General features: G+C 38.9%; 1 protein-coding gene across 2 annotated transcripts in view; it reads left to right on the forward strand.

Annotated features, from left to right (window-relative positions):
- The window catches only part of LOC126100999 (peregrin), a 248793-nt gene that overhangs the window by 47708 nt on the left and 175014 nt on the right, over positions 1–26071 (forward strand). The window contains exons 8-9 of one of the 2 annotated variants that reach the window (XM_049911665.1): positions 5861–6131; positions 20252–20435. In XM_049911665.1, the coding sequence (XP_049767622.1) occupies positions 5861–6131; positions 20252–20435 (455 nt within the window). The remainder of the gene's footprint in view (positions 1–5860; positions 6132–20251; positions 20436–26071) is intronic. The other variant, XM_049911666.1, reaches the window with a different exon arrangement.

Here is a 26071-nt window from a genome sequence, read left to right on the forward strand (position 1 = left end):
AACTGACAGAATACTTGCCTCATTCCCTATTTGACACATGTCCGTATAGCGTATCATCAAATGCTTGATTAATTGGCCGAAAATCATTTTCTTTCCAGTTAAATTTATTGCTAAGGCGTGATTTCTTCGTAGGCATTTCACTATCACTTTTTGAGTCTTGATATTCAGAACAACTAACATCTCTTGTTGAAACACGAGACTGTATTGACACCCCTGCTGATGTTTACAGTTTATGACTATAGCTTTCTGATTCTGTAGAAGAGCTGTCAGTTCCGTCAAGATCAAGTAGTTCATCCTCACCGTCGCTCCTTGTAAGAATCTCTGTGATTTCTTCCTCGGTGCACTCACAACACCTTGCCATTTTCGTTGTAAAATACAAGACCCGAAGAACACCGAACAGAAAATTTTAGTGTGAAGCCTAGGCTCACAACAGATGGTGAATCGGATGGCAAGCAAGTGGCCAGAACTGTGAAGTGCTACTGAGGCATGGAGCGGGAAGTACCCTGTGCGACTTATCTCGTCATCAGCACTCAGGTAGCGGCACATCTATACTCGTGCTCAGGGGCCCGCAAACGGGTGCAACTTAACTTGTCGACAACGCTCTGGGGAAAACTGGCAGTCGCGACTATACTCATCATCAGCACCTAGGGAGCAGCAGGCAGCATGATAAGTGAACTCGTCAACAGCAGTCAAAGGGTTAACTAAATTGTAAATGCCACTTTAATACGATGAATTAATTTATCCACAGGAAAGTGGTAACTTCTGAAAATTCACAAAAATGTACATTTATTTGCATTGATATACAGTGAAATTCTGGGTGATCTATTTTTTGGCAGCAGCTGTTACTCGTGAGTGCTGGTGTGCTATGAAAAAATTGTGCGTGCTACCTGTGTAGGTACCTTATCTTTTTTTTTTTTTTTATTGCAGTCAGTACCTCTGCCCATAATAGGTTAACACAAGCTGAATTTAGAAACCTGCATTGTGCAGAAATTAATCACAATTTTTTGGCCATGAAGTGGGATTGACTTTGACTTGAAACATTTCGTAGAAAATGTTCAGTTGCAGTCATCGTTTCACAGCCTAGCAATACTATGAAAGAATAGCTTTCATTTTGTACAAACTTGAGTTGAAAAGAAATAATACAGAAGTTTTAGTGGAGTAAATATGTGAATGTGCAACTTGCAGGTTTCTGAAATTTAACTCTCCCCTCCCCAATATTTAAGGTTAAGTTAAGTAAAATATTGACAATGTGAGTAATGAATGAGAATAATAATTGCTCCCCTAAGAATTCTGGAAGACAACACATCATTAATGTGTGCAAGCTCAAGGGCATTTCATAGGCAATGCATAGCAGAATAAGAAAGAGAAATTCAAACTATTTGCGGTTATCAGTATGTATATGGAGTTTGACAGCAACCAACAATGGTTGAACATCTCTTACAGAGATGCTCCCTGGGCTTGAGTAGCAGCAACTACACACTTCATATTAGATTCTACGCAACCTGGTGTTCACAAGGTGGTGAGAATTAACTAACAAATGCTGACATTGTGCAAAAAATGCACATTTATGGATCAGAATAGTGCATAGATGAAGATCAGTCAGCAATTAAATATTTATCAGCCAGTAAACATACAGTGCAATTGTCTGCTACTCTCAGAGCAGATAGTTTCTGGATTTTTGAATAACAGTGGCTTCAAATCCTGTGAAGTGTTGCAGCTTAAGATCACAGAAAGATACGTAATCTGTGGCCAACATGGTCAGCTTCAGTTTATGTTCAAAGTAAAATTAGCTGCAGAATCTGCATTCCTTGTATCTTATTGTGCACAACGTTTCTCGTCATGATTTGCATACACATTTCGTGAATTGATATTTATGGTGACCTCTTTACAATCTTTTCATTGTTGGTTGTAGTTACTATGTCAGTTTATGTATTATAATTTATTTCCTTACATTTGCACAGTGCCATTTCCGACTACAGATCTTTTGGCTGTGAGGAAGTTCGAAGATTAATTTTCCTTCATCTTTAAAACACGACACCTTCAGTAATAAATACTGTGTATCTGCAGTGTACATTTATCTGTAGTTGAAATGTGGTAATTTTGTTAATAGCAGATATATCAGTGATTCCAGGTATATTTCCTTCTAATTTAGATCAACACTGAACCCATTTGTTCCATCCAAGTTTAATGTTACACAATATATTAAGTTCATGAACTGGTTTCTTTTTTTGAACTAAGGTAAAATTGATCTCCAGTCAGCAAAATTCATAGTCATCTTTAAACATTTACTACTGAAAGAGAGAAAATCTTGTAAAGGTATCAAGTGAAGTAAAATTGTAGCTGTGATTATACAAGGTATGTCCTCAAAGTAAGTTCCGTTTGGTTATATAAAACAAATGTGTACAGATACAGAAAAAATATTTATTGTACAAAAATCTATAACTGTGAAACTACATTTCTACATAGCTTCCGAAATTTTGTAGGCACTTGTCATAGCGTGGCACAGGTTTTGTATGCCTCATTCATAGAAGGTTGCTGCCTATGTATTCAACCATGTAGTAACATGGTCTTTCAGCTCATCATCATCATTGAAGTGTTGACCACCAAGGGCAGATTTTAAGTGTAAGAAGAGATGAAAGTCGCTAGGAGCGATGTCCGGGCTGTACGGAGGATGATCAAATGAGTCCCAGTGAAATTCTCATAATAGTTGTTTGGTCATATTTGCCGTGTGAGGTCGGGCATTATTGTGAGAAAAAACAACCAATCCTCAGCCCTTGTTAGATATTGGCATTACAATTTCTTAATTGTCTCGCAGTAACCATGTGCATTGATTGGCCTAGTGGTAAGAAATCAATCAGCAAAATGCCTTTTCTGTCCCAAAAAACAGTTCACATGACTGTTCGAAGTGTCAAGATTTGCTTAGGCTTAACCTTCGTTGGGGATGAAGTGTGCCTCCATTCCATTTATTGCCGTTTTGTTTCAGGGTGTTGTATGATACCCAAGTTTCATCCCCCATGACTATCCGAGAAAGAATACCATCGCCTTCTTCATTGTAACTTGTCAAAAACTGAAGTGCACTGCCCATCTGGTGGTTGCTTTTTGTGCAAAAAGTTTGGGTACCAAATGTGAGCAAAGTTTTCGAAATTTCAGTTTTTCAGTAAGAATTTCATGAATTAGTGATAGTGAGATTGGCGGAACTTCCATAGCAAGAGAACTAAGTGTAAACTTATGATTGTGCTTAATCTTCTCTTCAGTTGTGTGAACCAGTTCATCAATAACCACAGACGGGCGTCCACTTCGTTCTTCATCCTGCACTTGATCATGTCCTTCATCGAACAATCTGACCCATCTTCTAACCACTGAATCACTTACAGCATTTTGTTCGTAAACCTTGCAGATTTGCCGATGAATTTCTTTTGGTTTAACTTTCTTTGCATTTAGAAAACAAATCACAGATCTGATTTCACATGCGGCGGCATTTTCAATTATGGCTGACATTATAAAGAAGCACTACGAAGTACACATCGGCAGCAGTGATCTGAAAATGGCATACATATCTTCTCCTTGAGTCAGAGTAACTGCCGCACATGCTCGGAACTGCAATTGTAATGCTGCCACGGATAGAAGTAGAAGCAGAACTTACTTTGTGGATGACCCTTGTATTTGATAAGTGCATACTATGCTTAATAACTGTAACAAATGGTTTTCAGTTTCTGTGTCATATTGTGGAAAATACTACTACTAGAAGTAAAATGAGGAAGTAGGGAGAAGGGGGAGAGATGATCAGTCACCTATTCTGAGAGTGTGTGAACTGAAGAACAGACATTTTCTTCGCGCGTGTGCAAATGTTACCTAACACATGTGAGGTGTAAGTCATTTTTAGAACAATAACTACAATTCACCAAATATGCGAATGTACTGTGCCATTGTGATGCACAGTCGTCTATTAAGAATGAAAGGACAAGATCATTGACACAAGATTATTTTGAAATTTGGTCCATGCTTTGCAAAATCAGCAAACTTGCCTCATTGAATTAGTTTCTATGTTATTGTTGAATTATCAAATGTTTTAGCTGCTAGCTGTAAGGCACCGAGCAACCCCCGAACATACAGCAGTGGAAATGTCTCAAAGCTAAACAACTAATTCTTGGATCATGAATTGAAAAGAAGCATGTAATATTGATTATTCAACCTTTATTCATGTTCATGACAGAGAGCTGTTAAGGAATTTATACTGTATTGTAAGTGCTGCAGCCTGATGGTTGTTAAAGGGCCCAAAGTGTGTGGTCATCGGTCCACAGCCTGATGGTGTCTGGCTACGCTAATTCAGTTGTTTTCAGTTGGATAGCAGCAACTGCACTTCACAGTTGCTATTTCATTGTGAATTATGTTTTTTACTCACATTTGAAAGCAAAGTCATTAAGTGTGTCACAAAATGATGTCCCTGAAGTTTCATTGAGTGACATATTCTGACCAGTCGACTTTCATTTATATGTTATACTTTGAAGTCAACTTTATGATGTAAATAATTCTAGATACATCACTGCATTTAGTACTTATTTGTTTCAATTTTTCTGTATAGCCACAGCTGCACAACTACCCTCACACTGTTTCAAACAATCGCTAAAACTCAGTTGCTGGATAACTTGAAAGCAAACACGGTAAAATGAGAACTGCACCATCCAGAAAGGCCACTGGTCGCAGTTGTGTTTGAAAACCTTCAGTAAATTAAATGTTCTACTAACTACTCGAGGCTATGCCACCCGCACTTCATAAAAGGCTGTTCCTCTGTTGTTTTTTTTTTTTTTATCAATCAGTGACTTGCGACTTTTCTTGTGTATGTTTTGTTTTTCAGGCAATAAGGTCATGGTTGTGTTTGCCAAAAAGTTATTAATTTTGCAGCATCCTAGTACAAACACCTAATTTCTGTATCTTCTTTTCTGATTTACCTGTAACATACTGACGTCTTTTGTTTTCCCGTTGTAGTATAATGTTTCTGGATTTGTCCTTATATAACATTGATATGGCTGATAGAAATTTGTATTGCTAAAGAGAACTGTAACCTATAATAAGGAGGCCATTGCCATGGAAGTAACTGCTAAGTTTAATATAGTTTTAGAGAACACTGTTAGTGGATGCATTCTGATGGGGATTGCAGTAACATATTTGTGTTGTCACCAAACCCTCACAAACTTGGTGAATGGAAAATAGAGGCTTCAGTGTTCCAAGGGACATACAATACACAGTGTTATCTTCCAGCTGTAAATCATGGTAGATGTGTTTTGGACAGTTGTGTTGCAGGTTTGTATTGATTCTAGAGTATTTCTGAAGGAGAAGGTATTTGTTAATGTTCATGCAATGACTTGTAGGTTATCATGTTCAGTCAGTGGATATGCATAATTTCCAGCAGGTGGCTGCATTGTTCTAGATAATATCCACTCTTAACGTAATTCTAAAAGTCTGGTGTTGACTTGATGAAAATTAAATAACTATTATTCTCTTTCATACTTCCTAGATTTGAATGTTGTTCTTTGTATTAAAATAGCAGTAAAGTCCATATTATTGTTCTGTGGCACCTTTCAAGGAATAGGAACAGTTTTTCTTTGTGAGGAGTGGTGTAAAATGTTATTGACCACCATTGAGGATTGATATTCATTGATCCCAGGTTGATTCAAGTTGTTTTCAATGCTAGAGGTGAGACTTCATTCACATTCACATGTTCATTTTAACATATCCAACCGCTATAGCTTTGCAATCTCCCCCCCCCCCCCCCCCCTCTTTCCCCCCGTGCTCGCTTGCTTTTGCTTGTGTTACATATTCTTTGTGCATCATTTGACTTAAAGATATATTCTGTTTAAAGGTGCTATTGAACCTGGTCCTGTGCTGGTACAAAAGACAGCCTATTGTGATGCACATACACCAGCAGAAGCTGAAAGACCTCGCAGTCAAGCTGCATCATCTACACCTCAAAGTACCAATGGTGGTGGTAGTGGTGGTGCCAGTGGTGGTGGTGGCACTGGTGGTGGTGGTGATGACGATGAAAATCAGAAAATGAAAAAGGCACGAAGAATGCTTGCCAAGAAGCGGAGCTCTGTTCCTGTTATTTCAATTCCAACAATACCTCCTGAGAGGTAAGTCAAATATAGCTTTTAATATCTGATGAATAGTCAGCTGGATTCCTTACTGTCAGTCTTAGTCTTTGCCTCATTCAAATGTAGAAGAAGTGATGAGTTTTGAGATTTTAGTATAATTCTACGGTGGTGATGAGAAAGAGAGTAATGAGGTACAAGTTATATATTTGCTGGGGTTAATTTAACCATGTCACACTGACTCCATACAATATATTTAAAAAGAAAGATGATGAGACTTACCAAACAAAAGCGCTGGCAGGTCGATAGACACACAAACAAACACAAACATACACACAAAATCTAGCTTTCGCAACCAATGGTTGCCTCGTCAGGAAAGAGGGAAGGAGAGGGAAAGACAAAAGGATTTGGGTTTTAAGGGAGAGGGTAAGGAGTCATTCCAATCCCGGGAGCGGAAAGACTTACCTTAGGGGGAAAAAAGGAGGAAAAAAGGACAGGTATACACTCGCACACACACACATATCCATCCTCATATATGAGGATGGATATGTGTGTGTGTGCGAGTGTATACCTGTCCTTTTTTCCTCCTTTTTTCCCCCTAAGGTAAGTCTTTCCGCTCCCGGGATTGGAATGACTCCTTACCCTCTCCCTTAAAACCCAAATCCTTTTGTCTTTCCCTCTCCTTCCCTCTTTCCTGACGAGGCAACCATTGGTTGCGAAAGCTAGATTTTGTGTGTATGTTTGTGTTTGTTTGTGTGTCTATCGACCTGCCAGCGCTTTTGTTTGGTAAGTCTCATCATCTTTCTTTTTAAATATATTTTTCCCACGTGGAATGTTTCCCTCTATTATATTCATATCATTAATTTGACTCCATACAATAATAGACAAGAAGGCAATTGCTGTAATATGCTGTGCAAAAGTCTTCTTTAAATTTCAGGGTGTAATTTTTTGATAGTAAATTAATAATATTGTCAGCATTCTGGCGATGGTTTGTATATAAAGACCTGTGTTGTGGTTTAGGGGAAAAAAGTTTCAAGAGTGAAAGTGTAGATGCAGAAAGCTCATAAAGATGATCATGCAGGTGAATTTGTCGTTTGTAAATAGTTGCATCCTGGGCAGAATGACAGAGGTACTTTCCATTGGTATTCCATTTCATGTGTCAAGTTATTGCATATGAGGTATTGGTTTCAGGACAGGAAACTTGTTCATTCAAAGAGGTGTCATTGGATTCTATACACTTCTTTCTTTAAGATGCTACACTGATGAGCCAAAACTTTACGCCACCTGCTAAATAGTGTGTTGTTCCACCTTTGAACCACAGCACAGCAGTGATTCTGCATGGGATGGATTTTGCAAGTCCTTAGTGGGCTTGTGGAGGTGTATGGCACCAGAGGTCTGCAGACAGCCCGTAAATTATGGGCCTATAATTTGTGGTTGTGGAGATAGTATCCAGTAGTGTTCTAGATATGTTACATCGGGTTTAAATGAGAGGAATTTGGTGTCCAAGACTGCCCTTATGACACAGTTTTTTATCATGATGGAAGATGCTGTTGCCATTGAAGAAGAAATCAAGCATGAAAGGATGCAGTTTTTTTCATGTAGCCCACAGCTCCACGGTGCCTTCAATTACTACATCAGGTCCCATCAAAGACCAGGTGGAAGTGTTCTTCAGTATAGTCCCATCACTGTCAACTTGGTGTTACAAGAACTTTGATTCATCTGATGAGGAAACACATTTTCATTGATTCGTGGAGTTGATGATCCTGTGCCCACTGCAGTTGTAATTGAGGACATCATTGGGTCAACATGGGAACACTTGGCAGTCATCTGCGAAGCCACACATTCAAGAATGAGTGCTGAATGATTTGCCCTGAAACACTTGTGCCTGCATCACCATTGTATTCTGTCACCAGATATGCCACAGGTTGTCATCTATTCTGCTTTACAGAGTGGGCAAACCTCCATCCCCAAGTTCTGTGGTGCCTGTATTACCAACACCTTGTCACCTGTTTGTGATTTCACCACTTTTCATAGATGCTCATGGCGGTAGCATGCGGACACTGACCGCCTTTGTAGTTTCCAGATGCTGTTCCCAGATGCCAGGCTTTAATATGCTGCTCTCTGTCAAATAATATGGAGAGGATAGATTGCTACTCACCACATAGAGGAGTTGTTGAGTCACAGTCAGGCACAGTGAAAAAGAATGCTAGGAACATTCAGCTTTCAGGCAGAGTCCTTCACCAGAAGTAGAAAATTCACACACATTAACACAGAGAGACAGTTCACACACACACACAAACAAACACACACACACACACACACACACACACACACACACACACACACACACACACACGGCCACTGTCATCTCTGGCTGCTAAGGTCTGACTGCGACTGCATGTAAGGTGAGGTGCAGTCTAGTTGGGGTAGGTGGTGGGGGTATGGAAAAGCTGTGAGGCAGTGAGAGTGAGGATATCAGGGTAGGGTGGGGGAAGATACTAGTGCTGTTTGTGAGAACGTAATGGTGACAGGATAGGGCTGCTAGACGCAGCTTCACTGGATTATTATTGTGTGTGTGTGTGTGTGTGTGTGTGTGTGTGTGTGTGTGTGTGTGTGTGTGTGAGGGGTAGGGGGAGGGGGGGGGTGAAGGTACCATCTAGGTGTGTTGACAGGATAGAATGTTCGTGCATTACTGGTGTGGGAGCAGCAAAAGGGATGGTCAGGTGGAGAGCAGGGAGCAATGAAGCTTTTAACCAGGGAAGTGACTGCACGCTTCAGAAAAGCAGGTGTTGTTGGGGGAATCCAGATGCAGCACTCATAAAAGTGGAGCACATGCTGTTGGGTGGCATGCTCAGCAGTAGGGTGGTCCAGCTGTCTCTTGGCCACAGTTAGGTTGTGGCCATTCATGCAGATAGACAGATTGTTGGTTGTCATGCCCACATAGAATGTGGCACAGCTGTTTTAGCTAAGCTGGAAGATCACATGGCTGCTTTCACACGTGGCTCTGCCGTTGTATCTCTGTCTGTTGCGGGGATATGAGCCACTGGGGAAGAGCATGGGAGCAGGGCTGGAATAAGGAAGGACATTGGTATTGTGTAAGTGGGGTGTGTGGTGGATTACCATGGTAGGAGTGGTGGGTGGATAGTGTAGAGAATATTTTTCATTGCAGGGCACCGTGAGAGAGATTAAAAACCTTGAGGGAGAACAAGATTTAATTGCTCCAGTCCCAGGTGGTTCTGAGTCATAAGGGGCCAGACAGAGGGTATGTCGGAGACTGGTAGGTGACTGGGGTGATAAGGCATGAGAGATGTGTTTGTGGTCAAGTTTGGAATGCTAATTTTGGTCTGTGGGGAAGGGGGGGGGGGGGCAGTGAGACTCTTGGCATATTTGGAGAGGACTCCCTCTCCCCCATCCCCAACACAGTACCTTGAATTGAACCTAGGAGCCCTATCATTTTCCCACCACATCTGTGCATGTGCGCACTCTCTTTCTTGCATGTTTCTGCTTCTGGTGGAGCGGAAAATTTTCTGCATTCTTTTTCGTTATATCTGTCTGCTACTCAGTGCCTCCTCTGTGTGGTGAGTACCAATCTTTTCCATATGGTAGTTATTTCATCCTGGACTTTCCATTGTTATGTCTTTTTCTAAGAGTCACTTATGTCAGTGTATTTCCCCATTTGCATCCCATATCATTGCTAAAATCATTCTCCATTCATCTCTGTTCCAGTTATGCACTGTTTTATGTTAAAGTGATTTTCTAGGATAACAGTTTTTCAAAGAAGAAACTCTGCTGTTGTTGATTTATTATGAAATTTCACTCTATAAAAAATTGGCTAAGCTGATTCAACTGTTGGGAACCTCTCAATTGCAAACTACATATTTTCAGATATGCTGTTATCATCACAGGATGCTTTGTGTGACTGAAATTTAAAACGGAAAAATTAATCAGTTTAATTGGTGTCTTAATTGTAACTGACTATGCATTTAATCCACCTTGTTGCAGTTGTTCCAAGTATTTATTCCTTCACCAGATTTATGAACAAATGATGTTAGTGGTCTCCATGATTATTTTGCTGGAGTTAGATGTTTGTTTCCAGAAGTGTTTTGGTGCTTCATTACCCTATGTTGTAAGGTGTCGCATTTTCATCACTGCATACAAACAAAATGCCTTCATTCCATGTGAAGAATCTCTAAAATATTTATGACTGTTCTTTGTGTTCAAACATCTCATTTGTTCTGCTCCTTGAGTTTCTACACTTCCTATTTGTCACTGGGGATGCCACCTAATACTAGGTGGTTGTAATTAAACAGACGGTGTTTGGGATGCTGCATTGCAGCTTGTATACATCACAGGATACTGAAACATAGTAGGTATGTTCATTAATTGGTGCACTCAGGGAGTATGCTGAAAAAAAGAACAAGAGTTCCACTTCCTGCCACCAGTTGAAAATAAGGCACTGCAAGTAGTTAGAAGGTGGTGTGGGTGCAGGAAAAGGGCAGGAAAAATCACACACATAATAATGGAGGCTCTGACATGTTTATTAGGATACAGTCATAAGTAACAACAGGTGTTCAGTGTGGTCTCCCAACATGGCAACTTGCCGCATCCGTAACATGGCATGGTCAACAGTTGCTCGCAGCATATCCAGTGTAATTAGAGTGATATGTTGTATCCTATCCGTCAGATCAGGATGATTCTGGATGCATCCCTGACAGACATGGTCTTTCAGATATCTCTACAACCAGATGCCACATAGATTTTGGGTGGGGAATCTGAAAGGCCACAAATCTTGAAATTACCTAGAGATGACGTTGTTATTACCAAAGGTTTCTCTAAGCAAATCTTTCAAGTGGCAAGCGACTTACCGTGTCATCTTGCATGAAAATAGTGGTTAGGAAACAGTTGAGTACTGGCAGAACTGGAATCACATGTTACACGAGGAGGTCCTTATAATGTGGAGATGTCACAATACACCTTACAGACCTTCTCCTTGAAGAAAAGTGGACCAATAATGAAGGAGCTTGTGAACCCACACCATGCAGTTACGTAAGCTGATAGCAGTGGATGTTCCTATTTAGCAGAATAGAACCCCATATGTGACAGTTCTGTGCATTCATGACACCATGCAGAGTAAAATGTGCCACATCTAAACCAAAGACCACATGCATCAGTTTCCATGCATGCCAAAAAATTAAGGTCAAACTTACGATGTTGTAGCCTATCACGGTGCCTTATTTGGTGTATGTTCTGAATCTTATAGGGATACCATTGTAAAATGCACTGCAAAATCTTTTGAACTGTTAACTGGGAGGGGGGTTTCATCTGACAGCTCTAGCACTCAAGCACTGGCTCCAGAATCTGAGGCAAGTGCTACATGGTGAGCTATACACTATGTGATCAAAAGTATTCCGATACTCCCAAAAACATACGTTTTTATATTAGATGCGTTGTGCTGCCATTAGACATTGTGAGAGAGCAGAATGGGGCACTCCACGGAACTCATGGACTGCAAACATGGTCAGGTGATTGGGTGTCACTTGCATCATATGTATGTACGTGAGATTTCCACACTCCTAAACATCCCTAGGTCCAGTGTTTCCATGTGATAGTGAAATTGAAATGTGAAGGGACACATACAGCACAAAAGCATACAGACCGACCTCATCCGTTGACTGACAGAGACCGCCAACAGTTGAAGAGGATCGTAATGTGTAATAGACAGACATCTATCCAGACCATCGCACAGGAATTCTAAACTGCATCAGGATCCCCTGCAAGTACTGTGAGCAGCTCCTCATTAGCCACACGTCAAGCCATTAAATACCAAATGACGCCTTGTTTGGTCTAAGGAGTGTAAACATTGGACCATTGATCAGTGGAAAAATGTTCTGTTGAGTGACAAATCATGGTACATAATGTGGCAATGCGATAGGAGGGTGTGAGTGTGGCGAATGCCTGGTGAACGTCCTCTGCCAGTGTGTGTGGTGCCAAGAGTAAAATTCGGCAGCGGTCATGTTGTGGTGTGGTAGTATTTTTCATGGAGGGGGCTTGCACCCCTTGTTGTTTTGCATGGCACTGTCACAGCACAGGCCTACACTGATGTCTTAAGCACCTTCTTGCTTCTGACTGTTGAAGAGCAATTTGGGCATGGCAATTGCATCTTTTGATACAATTGAGCACCTGTTCATAATGCACGATCTGTGGCAGAGTGGTTACATGATATCATCCCCGTAATGGACTGGCCTGCACAGAGTCCTGACCTGAACCCTAAAGAACTCATTTGGGATGTTTTGGAATGCCGGCTTCGTGCCAGGCCTCACCAATCGACATCGATACCTCTGCTGAGTGCAGCACTCCATGAAGAATGGGTTGCCGTTCCCCAAGAAACTTTCCAGCACCTGATTGAACGTGTACCTACGAGAGTGGAAGGTGTCATCAAGGCTAAGGGTAGGCCAACACCTTATTGAATTGTAGCATTACCAATGGAGAGCGGCACGAACTTGTAAGTCATTTTCTGCCAGGTGTCCGGATACTTTTGAGCATAAAGTGTAGTTACAGCAACTTCAACAAGTGCCATGGTTGTGGGTCACCTCCATGTACTTGCTGCCCCACCTTATTCAACTGTTTCTTCAGATTTAATGATCATATTCTTTAGCTCATTTATTGACTTTACTGTTGTTTCTGTCAACATCATATCTCAGTGCAGTGCTAATATTGCTGCCGTCCTGATAAAAAAGTTTTACCTGCAGTGTACAGTCTTTTTTTCTCAATAGCTATTACACCAACATTCACTTCACGGAAGGAATCAACACATGTTGCCAAATGACAAACATCATACTTACATAAAAAACTAAACATTTCACTTTCTGGCTGCCTACATCGCCATATTTTCACCCAGTTGCAGTAAATGGGACTAATTTTTTTCCCCCATCATGCTCCATGTTGTTGTTGTTGTGGTCTTCAGTCCTGAGACTGGTGTGATGCAGCTCTCCACACTACTCTATCCTGTGCAAGCTTCTTCATCTCCCAGTACTTACTGCAACCCACATCCTTCTGAATCTGCTTAGTGTATTCGTCTCTTGGTCTCCCTCTACGATTTTTACCCTCCATGCTGCCCTCCAATGCTAAATTTGTGACCCCTTGATGCCTCAGAACATGTCCTACTAACCAGTCCCTTCTTCTTGTCAAGTTGTGCCACAAACTCCTCTTCTCCTCATTTCTATTCAATACCTCCTCATTAGTTATGTGATCTACCCATCTAATCTTCAGCATTATTTTGTAGCACTACATTTCAAAAGCTTCTATTCTCTTCTTGTCCAAACTATTTATCGGCCCATGTTTCACTTCCATACATTGCTACAGTCCATACAAATACTTTCAGAAACGACTTCCTGACACTTAAATTTATAGTCGATGTTAACAGATTTCTCTTCTTCAGCAATGCTTTCCTTGCCATTGCCAGTCTACATTTTATATCCTCTCTACTTCGACCATCATCAGTTATTTTGCTCCCCAAATAGCAAAACTCCTTTACTACTTTAAGTGTCTCATTTCCTAATCTAATCCCTCAGCATCACTCGACTTAATTAGACTACATTCCATTATTCTCGTTTTGCTTTTGTTGATGTTCATCTTATATCCTCCTTTCAAGACACTGTCCATTCCGTTCAACTGCTCTTCCAAGTCCTTTGCTGTCTCTGACAGAATTACAATGTCATCGGCGAACCTCAAAGATTTTATTTCTTCTCCATGGATTTTAATACCTACTCCGAATATTTCTTTTGTTTCCTTTACTGCTTGCTCAATATACAGATTGAATAACATCGGGGAGAGGCTACAACCCTGTCTCACTCCTTTCCCAACCACTGCTTCCCTTTCATGCCCCTCGACTCTTATAACTGCCATCTGGTTTCTGTACAAATTGTAAATAGCCTTTCGCTCCCTGTATTTTACTCCTGCCACCTTCATAATTTGAAAGAGAGTATACCAGTCAATATTGTCAAAAGCTTTCTCTAAGTCTACAAAAGCTAGAAATGTAGGTTTGCCTTTCCTTTATCTATTTTCTAAGATAAGTCGTAGAGTCAGTATTGCCTCACATGTTCCAATATTTCTACGGAATCCAAGCTGATCTTCTCTGAGACCAGCTTCTACCAGTTTTTCCATTAGTCTGTAAAGAATTCACATTAGTATTTTGCAGCTGTGACTTATTAAACTGATAGTTTGGTAATTTTCACATTTGTCAACACCTGCTTTTTTTGGGATTGGAATTATTATATTCTTCTTGAAGTCTGAGGGTATATCGCCTGTGTCATGCATCTTGCTCACCAGATGGTAGAGTTTGTCAGGACTGGCTCTCACAAGGCCGTCAGTAGTTCTAAAGGAATGTTGTCCACTCCTGGGGCTTTGTTTCGACTCAGGTCTTTCAGTGCTCTGTCAAACTCTTCACGAAGTATTGTATCTCCCATTTCATCTTCATCTACATCCTCTTCCATTTCCATAATATTTTCCTCAAGTACACCACGACACGGCGGTCGGATGGTCCCCGTAGGCCACTCGTGGCCGGAAGACGGAGTGCTTTACACCACCCTTGTATAGACCCTCTATATACTCCTTCCACCTTTCTGTTTTTCCTTCTTTGCTTAGGGCTGGGTTTCCATCTGAGCTTGTGATATTCATACAAGTGGTTCTCTTTTCTCCAAACGTCTCTTCAATTTTCCTGTAGGCAGTATCTATCTTACCCCTAGTGAGATAAGCCTCTACAACCTTACATTTGTCCTCCAGCCATCCCTGCTTAGCCATTTTGCACTTCCTGTCGATCTCATTTTTGAGACATTTGTATTTCCCTTTGCCTGCTTCATTTACTGCATTTTTATATTTTCTCCTTTCATCAGTTAAATTCAATATTTCTTCTGTTACCCAAGGATTTCTACTAGCCCTCGTCTTTTTTACCTACTTTATCCTCTTCTGCCTTCACTACTTCGTCCCTCAGAGCTACCCATTCTTCTTCTACTGTATTTCTTTCCCCCATTCGTGACAATTGTTCCCTCATACTCTCCCTGAAACTCTGTACAACCTCTGGTTTAGTCAGTTTCTCCAGGTCCCATCTCCTTAAATTCCCATCTTTTTACAGTTTCTTCAGTTTTAATCTAAAGTTCGTAACCAATAGATTGTGGCCAGAGTCCACATCTGCCCCTGGAAATGTCTTACAGTTTGAAACCTGGTTCCTAAATCTCTGTCTTACCATTATATAATCTATCTAAAACCTTCTAGTATATCCAGGGTTCTTCCATGTATACAACCTTCTTTCATGATTCTTGAACCAAGTGTTAGCTATGATTAAGTTATGCTCTGTGCAAAATTCTACCAGACGGCTTCCTCTTTCATTTCTTAGCCCCAATCCATATTCACCTACTACGTTTCATTATCTTCCTTTTCCTACTGTCGAATTACAGTCACCCGTGACTATTAAATTTTCGTCTCCCTTCAGTACCTAATAATTTCTTTTATCTCATCATTCATTTCACCAATTTCTTCATCATCTGCAGAGCTATCTGGCATATAAACTTGTACTACTGCAGTAGGCATGAGCTTCGTGTCTATCTTGGCCACAATAATGCGTTCACTATGCTGTTTGTAGTAGCTTACCCGCACTCCTATTTTTTTTATTCATTATTAAACCTACTCCTGCATTACCCCTATTTGATTTGTATTTATAACCCGGTATTCACCTGACCAAAAGTCTTGTTCCTCCTGCCACCGAACTTCACTAATTCCCACTATATCTAGCTTTAACCTATTAATTTCCCTTTTTAAATTTTCTAACCTACCTGCTCGATTAAGGGATCTGACATTCCATGCTCCGATCTGTAGAACACCAGTTTTCTTTCTCCTGATAACGACGTCCTCTTGAGTAGTCTCCGCCCGGAGATCTGAATGGGGCACTATTTTACCTCCGGAATATTTTACCCAAGAGGATGCCATCATCATTTAACCATACAGTAAAGCTGCATGCCCTCGGGAAAAATTACGGCTGTAGTTTCCCCTTGCTTTCAGCCGTTCGCAGTACCAGCACAGCAAGGCCGTTTTGGTTAGTGTTACAAGGCTAGATCAGTCAATCATCCAGACTGTTGCCCATGCAACTACTGAAAAGGCTGCTGCCCCTCTTCAGGAACCACATGTTTGTCTGGCCTCTCAACAGATACCCCTCCGTTGTGGTTGAACTTACGGTATGGCCACCTGTATCGCTGAGGCATGCAGGCCTCCCCACCAATGGCAAGGTCCATGGTTCATGGGGGGGGGGGGGGGGGGGCACGCCAATTAATGCACATACCTACAAAGTTTCAGTGTCCCACAATGTATATAGCCTATACTGTAGCACTCGAAACAGCGTCAGTTTAGTTATAACCACTCAGTTTTTGTCCACCTGTTTCACAACCAAGTACCATTTACATGATTCTTATTGTTGGGTGAGCACTGAAAATTTTTATTTTTGTATTTTAAATTCTGTCTGCTCCAAATCCTATATGATGTAAATATTTGCAGGTCATTTAAATTTATAAAGAATGAGCCATATTTGATTCACTTTTGCATTGTTTTGTCAGCACATTATTGTGTGGCAATTTGCAATAGATCATATGCAATGACTTGGTAGCTCTTACTGCAGAAAGAGAGACATGTTTGAGTAGGAGGTGTAACTTGCTCTAGAATGTAATATATTCATTTACATAGAAAGATAGTATACTCACGAGAAAAAAGATTGCGACATGAAAAAGTGATTAATTTAGAGTAATGAACTTGCTGAAATACATTTGTCTAGGTAACATATTTAAGTGATTAATATTGACAAATCACAGGTTAATTTAAGTACAAGATAAGCCATTTCAAATGTGCCATGCTGATACATTAATGACAGTTGTAAATACCAGACTGTTGAATGCAACCAAATGCGCATGCATTGCGTTGTACAGATGGTGGAAGTCAGTTGTGGAATAGAGTTCCATGCCTCTTGCACTTGGTTGGTCAATACAGAGAGAGCAAATGCTTTTTGTGAATGACACTGTAGTTGTCATCTGATGATATCCCAAATGTGCTCAATTGGAGCCATATCTGGCGATCAACTAGGCCGAGGCAACATGTTGACACTCTGTAGAGAGTATGCGGGATTACAACAGTGGTGTGTGAGCAAGCATTATCTTGTTGGATAACACCCCATGGGCTTCTCTTCATGAATGGTAGCACAACAGCTCAAATCACCATATTGACATACAAATTGACAGTCAGGGTACATGAATGACCACGAGAGTGCTGTCATACGAAATGGCATCGTACATTCTCGTAAACATCACTGCCAGCAATCATCTACAGTGGCAACGTTCCTGCCAAGTCTTTTTGCAATATTGCAAAAGGAACACCCAACTTCTTGTTGCCTTATTACAGGTCCCATTCACACTTAGTGAGGTGTTGATAATGACGTCTTTGTTGCCTTAAAGGCGTCTTGACTAACGTCAACTCACCACGTGCAGTCTCAAATGTAACTAATGCTCATGACTGTTACAGTACGTATTTAAAGCAAATCTGATTTGCACTTTAATAGTGTAGGCATCATCCTTCAGATGTAAAAACATGCCTGCCAACTTTTGTTTACTTCACGTAAGTCCTGCTTGATGGTGGTGGTTTTTTCTTTTCCCCCGTTAGTGTATTGGTAGTCATTTGAACCATAAAAATACCTTAAGGCTCATTTGACCATTGCAGTTCTGTACAGTGCAACACCTTGCTAGAAGCAGTATCCACTTACCTTCTCCAGTGTTTTGAATTAGCTCACTAAAGCAGTTGTACGAACACCATCAGATTTTTCTAGAAATTCAAATTATAGCACACAGAAAGCTCCTCGTGGTGTATAAAGAACTGTCAGCACTGCTTTTACGTCTCACCGTATACCTTGAATCATGGCGGTGCTAACTTTGCTTGCATATTGTTTTTGTATGCATGTGTTAATTAAAGTACTACAACAGGGTGTATACGACTCGGGACAAGTGGGAGATCCAGGAAAAACCCGGAAATTTTTTCATCCGGGAGAAAACTGGGAAAAACCTGGAAACTTTTTAGAATTCCAGGATATTTTTTTCAGTTTTCAGTTAAATTTGTGTGATTTTGACTGGTAAGAAATAATACTTTAACAAAGGACTGCAGCAATAAAACATGAACGAGAGAAAAAAACTAAAATAAAACTTAAGTTGCAAAGGAAATGGGCCATAACACAGTGCTCAAACAAACGTCTGCCAGTAGCAAAATCTGTCAAACGCTTTAGGAAGACTATGCAATGCTTCATAACAACAAATCGCCTCTGATGAGCATGAAATCACAACTGTTTACATTAGATTCGTGTGAGCAGTTGCGAGTGAGCCCATGTGCATGTGCAGTTGAGTCGCGCATGTACCTTCTCCTACTTCTGGCTACAGAAGTGGGGCTGTTAGCTGTATAAGCAAGTAGCAAGATGCTAGCTGGAAAAATTGTACTGGCATGTGCAAGTTGCCATATTCACTGGGAGCAAACCTGGGTATCTGCCCCGGGCGGCAATTTCAGTCCAGCATTAATCGCCTTGCGAAACAATGAAGATATTTTTTTCAGTTTGCTAAAGAAATATGGCTTTATTAATCTTTTCCACTGAGGCAGTCAATTTATTTGAAAAAAAAAAAGTGCTTAATCCCACACTATTAGCTGGCTTCAACTGTTCACTGCATTTCAAAAGAGCACGTTTTCATCTTCTAGCACGTATAGCATTATGCCATAATAAAGAACCAAAAATGAGATAGTACAGTACTGGTACTCCAAGAAAGTTTACGATCGAATCTGGATATAAGAATGTGCACTTTAAGCTGAATTATGCATTTTAGTATGGTTCACGAAATTCCTCTGATGTCTTGTTTCTTTTATGACATAATGCAAGATCTTTTAATGTTTAACACGTACGGACGTATAGGATTCCTGCGTCATCGTAGCTGCGCAAGCGCGGTGAGGCCTGTTATCTGGCGCTTTCTGGCAACTGCTGAAATAAACCTCTTTCTATCAGGTCGTGGGAAAATATTGCGAATGATTGATTGAAAAGCATTACTTTCAAAGTAAATTTCTTTTTACGCAAGATGAACTAAGTGCGAGAATGTGTGATGAATTTCTTAAATCACAGAGTGTTTGACTCTCATTTAAAAATCAGCTGTTTGAGGACAAACATTCAGAAAATATTTCGAGCCCGGGAGTTCAGACATTTATGTCAGTATCAAAAATTTTACTGCCACATTTGTGTGATGTATCTTAAAGTGTAACACTCGCAAAAAAGATCAACATTATACGTGAAAGTTTAGCTTCTCTTGCAGCTTATTAATCATCGAGACCAATATTGTATGTGAAAGCTCTGCTTTTCTTGTAGCAACACTATCCATATTAATTTACACCATTAACTTTTCCTATTTGTGTGTAAGTGCTACTTAACAGTGATAATGCTATTGGCTGACTACATCATGTGTCCTAAGGCCTGAATATCTACTGTATTGGCTGGTGCGATCACGTGACATGAGCTATGACTGGCTTACAAAAGTGCATCGCAATCTCAATTTCGATGCTTTGGAAAGTAACATGCAGTGTTTGGTGGAATTCGAATTTATACTTTCATAATACGAAAATATACTGTGTACATGGGCTTTTTTTTCTGAGTTTCGTTTTCTAAAGGGCTGAGAGATTCTATGCCAGTGTATAAAGCTATAACCATTACAAGGATTGATAAGTTTTACAGTTCTGAGGAAAAGTATACTGTCACTTAACACAGTAAAAGTGTATTTTCACCCGGGAGAAAGTGTTTTTTTAACCGGGAATTTTTTTTCGTTGTCCGCATATACATCCTGTACAAATGCTCAGTTTTGTTGCACCTGACTATGATGTGATGCTACTAAATCTACTATGTATGCTGAAGTTTCTGAATTGATTATTGTGTCTTGTTATATTTAAATTTGCTGATTGTAAGCTGTGATACAGATATTGAAAATGGCTTGTACTTAATTTAAAATGTGAAATCGTAAAATTATGCTGCCTTGTTTATTGAATGTGTGGAGTCAGATTTTAGTATTGTAAAATTTATGACGACGTTAATGACAGCATGACCATATATGCAGGATACAGGAGATAGCATCACTGGTCAACATACCAAAAAAGAACCAGTTGATACAGCGTCTAATAGCGTATTGGACGCTCAAACGGCAGTACCGCAATGGTGTACCGCTACTGCGGCGACTGCAGAGTTCACACCTAGCACGACGAGACGATCCTCGTCCCTTGCAGGAGGTGGTGAGTGATGCCGTAAGTTGCACACATCTACACATATACACAGAAATGGGTGAGCTCAGATTGCACTGTATGCGAATTTTGTGCTAATTTGACTGCAGGATCAGCTTCCGAGCCACAGAGTTGATGCCACTCATGTCGTCATGTCTTGTGAGTGAAGTGCTGAACAAGTTTATGTTTGTGAGTAATTGTCATCAGTAGGGACACTGGAATCCAGCTACTTCTTTCTGATGTTCATCTGAATTTGTAACTGACTGTTGCAAACCGGAGAATTAGTAACATTATTCAACTTACAAATGTTTGTTAAACAGGATTCTTGCACACATAAATATGATTGAATTGCTGAGGCACAAATTGTATATTACCAGTAACTTTTCTGACAACCAATTCTTGAAAAGCCATCCTGAAAAACCTACTTAGTCACAATTGTAATGTATAATTAATAGATCACTGGTCTACATCAGTCATTTAATAAATTACTGGCTGATATTTATTGATAATCCAGCTCATTGTTTCAACTCACTTTCTGATTAATAACTATCATAGAAATTGACGCTTGGCATTCAGAATGTGTCTCCAAGGTGGCAAAGTTTTGTAAACAGATTCTGTTTCTATGAATGCTAGCATGTAACTGCAATTTTTTTGTATAGACATTTGTTTGTTGATAAGAATTTCACATGTAGATAAAAGGATTTAAACTTTTTGATGGCAATTTGCGCGGACATTGTGTGTGTGTGTGTGTGTGTGTGTGTGTGTGTGTGTGTGTGTGTGTGTGTGTGTCAGTGGCAGCTTTTATAAGAAACTGTTCAAATTGTTTGCAGTGAAACAGTGCCAAACCAGTCTGCAAAACTCTCCTCTATGTGCCACATCTAAAATGCTGAAGTCTTAGTTTGCGACAGTACCATGGCATACTAAATGAAGTACCACAATGACAGTTTTTGCAATAGGAGAGAATATTTGTTTGCTTACAAAGAATGATAATGTAAAATTACTGTTGATCTACTCAGCAACTGCAGTTCAGCATTAGTATCGCCCATTCTCTTCCAGATAGTTAATAATAATAATAATAATAATAATAATAATAATAAAAGTCATATTTTTCGTGTAAGTGAAAATCGTATAAAAATTAAAGGTCTGTAGGTAAATTCTGAGCTGTTGTGTTGGTTAATGGTTACAAGTACCTGTGCTGTGAACACACTCTCTAACTAACCTTGTAAAGATGTAAAATATTGTACATTGTTTGCCTATTTAAAGAGTGTGCTCATCCCCTGTTGACTTCTTTTGAATCTGTGATATTTGTAAATGTCTTTGTTTATGTACTTGATGTCTTTGCCTAGTAATACAATGTTGACTGAAAGTTACTTGTATAGATATGTAAAGTATGATAGAAGATGCTGATATACCTTCAAAGTGAAAGTCACAAATGAAGAGAGAACTTTTTTAAAAATCCCTGATAATGACATGTTGTCAGAATTTATTTCAAATCAAATGAATGTATTTGGACAGGAACTTTGTGGATATGATGTATTCGGAAGATGAACAAATGCTTGTTTCTGACTCAAATTTGTGTCCATTGTTGTCTCGTGACATGTTTAAACTGAGAAGAATTGTTTAATGTGAAGATTAAATATTTAAAGCCCTTATTTATGAGTGTTTGAAAGTGATTGAGGAATGATGACAGTCTTTTGAATACTAATATGTATTTGTATGCTGAGGCAAACACAGATTTGTAGATCGTATTGAGAAATGTTGTGTGACGTTTATTACTGTTGTAATTTCATTCTAGTCATTAATTAATGTCTTTTGAACAGGATATGTGTTGTCAGTTACAAACTAGATTGAATGTATCAGTGAGATACTCTGTTAAACTTTTGGAATATGACCTGCTTACAGTGTATTAAAGCTTTTAGTTGGTATTTGAGAAACAGTTAGTAGGCATTTGGCCTATAGCATATTTGTGAATTTTGGATGTGATAATGTTCTGTATACCATACATTCTTTTTTTCTCCTTAAACAATATTTTTGTAGTGTTTTATTGATTGCTGTAAAGTTATAATATTTGTATTTTTGTCATTGTCAATATGAAACTGTGGAAATAAATGTATGAATTAGTGTAGGTTATGTCATATTTTAACGTAACCTTTCCACTGAGGACTCTTAATATTTATCACAGCATCTGTAATAACAGATTTCTTTTCATGAGTTTTTTGGCAGATTGAAACCTATAACCACTTCCCTTACATTCTATAATTTCGGCTACTGTCCTTTTCTATTTTATTTTACAAAGTGTTCACTAGACAGTCTTATTTTTAGTCCAGAAGATTGTGTGTGTGTGTGTGTGTGTGTGTGTGTGTGTGTGTGTGTGTGTTTGTGTGTGTGTGTGTGTGACATCTGTAATTTGTGTGTGTGTGTGTGTGTGTGTGTGTGTGTGTGTGTGTGTGTGTGTTTTGACACAGTGAAAACAATAATTTTGGAAATAATTTGCATTCATATTAGTACATCTGTAAGTGGGTTTCGGAATAATTAGATAATAAGAAAGTTGTGCAGTTGATCAATTTGGAATCTTAGACAAATTAATTAAATTCAGAACAAATGTATGAACAAAATGGGAGAAAGGAGAATCCAGGAGTGTAAAAAAAGAGTGTGAAAGTGAGAGTGGATAGTTCTTTGTTTAGAAATATTATTTAATTACGTAATTTCGGAATTGTTGAGCAGGAGATGATTACTGACCAGTACCGTAGTTGACCAACAAGTTATCCCCCCTATGTCCCTCACCCCTCCTGCTCCTGCACTGATGATGTATTTCATTCTCCAATTTCATTGTGGTTTTCTGTACTTTGTTTTATGAATGTAATAAAATCTTACATTCTGCTCATAAACATTTTCAAGTTATGATACTGTAGGAAACTAGTATTGTCCATGAATCAGTTCCATTTATTATGCAGCAAGTAACTGTTCAGAAATCACACTTTCATGTGTCATATATTTCTTGGATAAAAAGTATATTATCCGTATTTCTATTCTCTTACATTTAGGCATGGCTGTCTTTTATATTATTTCTACATCTACCTAACTACTGAAATTGTTATTCTCATGGAACAAGGTTTCACTTTCTTTCTGTCAATTTCCTTTTACATGTTCTGAACATCAAAGACATTTGACTGCAGTGGATATGAAAAATCTTTCGATGCATTGACAAAAGTTTGTTATTTTGTCCAGTTGACTGGAGAAAGTACAGAATTATTAACAAATCAGTCAGGGAGAAAAAATAGTAGTACTGATTGTCTGTTTCATTTCCTTCATTTTTTCTTTCTCATTATCGTTCTCAGTTTTATAAAATTTTATGATGTGAGATACTTTTACAATTTTGCAATTAAGTAGTGATGCTGGTTTGAATCACTATCCCAATGTGCTATGAGCATTCATTGAACAGTGTCTGTTTCTATTACAGAAAAAAGTAAATTGTGCAAATTCTAATTGTACTTAATGATTATGAATGCCTTTCCATTAATAGGAACAGGCTTTGTTAAAAGAATTATGATTGCTTGGATGAATGGGCTGTAAATGATGTTATGTTAAGTACTGAATAAGGAGAAAAAAGTGATTAAGAAACAATAGTATAACTGTATTTATCTTTTTTATTAGTTCATAATAGCATTATTAGCTCAACTAATGTACATTGTGTCGAATTGAAGATTTTAATCTTAAAGTGTTTTCTCTTATCGGAACTTTGTAGTTCTATTAGAGTTTTCTGCTTCATTTGTATCATGAGAGTCTCTGTTGATTTAATTGGCAATAGTGACCTTTCTTCTTGCATATCTTGAGTGTCTTGCTTTGTGCTTGTATCCAGTACTAGCTCTGTACTCAGTACCCCGATGAACCATCACATGTGTACCACAGTTATAAAGAATTCATCTCTCCTAATCAGATACAGGTTCATCACATTGCACACAACACCAATCAATGTTGAGGACAATAATTCTGAACTTTTTCAACTTTATGTAATTTAAGATATGTGAAAATTCAACATCGTATTACTTTTGTTATGAGTCTGTTCGGAACACAGAGAGATTCCTGCTACTTCACTTCTGCAGTGCTATAGCTATCAGTGTTCAAATCTGCTTTACAGGTTTTGTGGTCTAGTGCTAGACATGACACGATTGATACATTTAATTCATTTTCGTGTCAGTCTGTTTTAGCCAGAAATGTTATTTAATTCTACTTAGTAATGCTTCTGTCTTCACATGCAGCATCCTTTGAACTGAGATGCATGTATGTATAATTGATTTGTTAGTTAGCAAATACACAAAGTTCCCTCCTTTTTTAGTGTATGGGGGGAGGGGGGGGGCTTCTACACTCAAGTACTGTCCCTATTTTGTGATTCTCAAGGCTCACTGTTTGTAAATGTGCAGTGATTCCTTGAGACTTTTACTCTTCATGCTCCTTTTCTTTTCTAGTTGATGTGTTTTTGTTATGATTCTTTTGTTGACATCATCTTACGCTGTTCATAAAAATATATTGTGATGTGTTTAATTTGAAAGTATTTATCCTAGAAATTGATATAATTGCAATATGATAGGTAATTTTAACTGTTTACATCTACCTGTACCATCAAATCTCAAAATAATAATAATAATAATAATAATAATAATAATAATCATCATTTGCACTTCAAGAATTACTCTCCACTAACTACACTACACCACACTGCTTCCCTCATGTTCCACATTCCACAGTGACCTCTGGGCTTGTAATTTGATTTGTGGTGATTCGACCATTTCATCACCTCACAGAATACCAGAAAACTAAAGTCATGCAAATTGTAACATACGGGATCAATTAAAATTTCTTAAAGTACAGTATTCATATGGTATTATCTGGTCTTCCCCCAATTTTGTTGAGTTTTTAAAATATGAAATATGCAGCATTTGAAATGGGATGAAGAGAAGGGCAAGATGGGGACAGCAGACTCATGATTGTTATCGTTCTTCAGTGACAATGACATGTGAAAATTACGTGTGGCGACAAATGTGATTATCCTTCCTAACACATCCGTTCTGTGGGGAGGAAATTGTTTCACAGGACCAGTACTAACTTTATTACTTATGGCTGGCAGGGAAGTGTATAGCAGTTTCCTCACTGTCACAAGGACAATAAATCACATTAATTTTGAGCCAGAACCTGAGACATCGTAGAATTGCATTTTTGCTCATTTTAATTTATTTTTATTTTTATTATTTATTTATTTATTTATTTATTTTAAAGAGAGAGTATAAGACTTTCAAAGAACATGCCACCTATGCCCCCCCCCCTTCCTGCCCCCTCCCCAACACACACCCACACAAAACAGAAAGGTAGATAATGTTTTCCCATCAAATGTATATTATTCCTGCAAAGCAGAATGGATGATATTGGGAAATTGAGTTAATAATCTTCATGTGGCAAGTAGGCTGATACTGGGGTCACAGAGTTATGTGTACTCTGACGGATAACCTTTTTTTCATACAAAAATTTCTTCTTCTGTAGTAATATCATGAAACAGTAAGCAATCTGCAGCTCACCTTGTATACTAGTTATTTTTTGTTTATGATTTTTGTCTTATATTAGTAAAAATTTATTTCTGTACATTTTATTGATTGTGTGGAAGTGCA

This window comes from Schistocerca cancellata, chromosome 9 (assembly GCF_023864275.1).
Source record: "Schistocerca cancellata isolate TAMUIC-IGC-003103 chromosome 9, iqSchCanc2.1, whole genome shotgun sequence".
Classification (NCBI taxonomy): domain Eukaryota; kingdom Metazoa; phylum Arthropoda; class Insecta; order Orthoptera; family Acrididae; genus Schistocerca; species Schistocerca cancellata.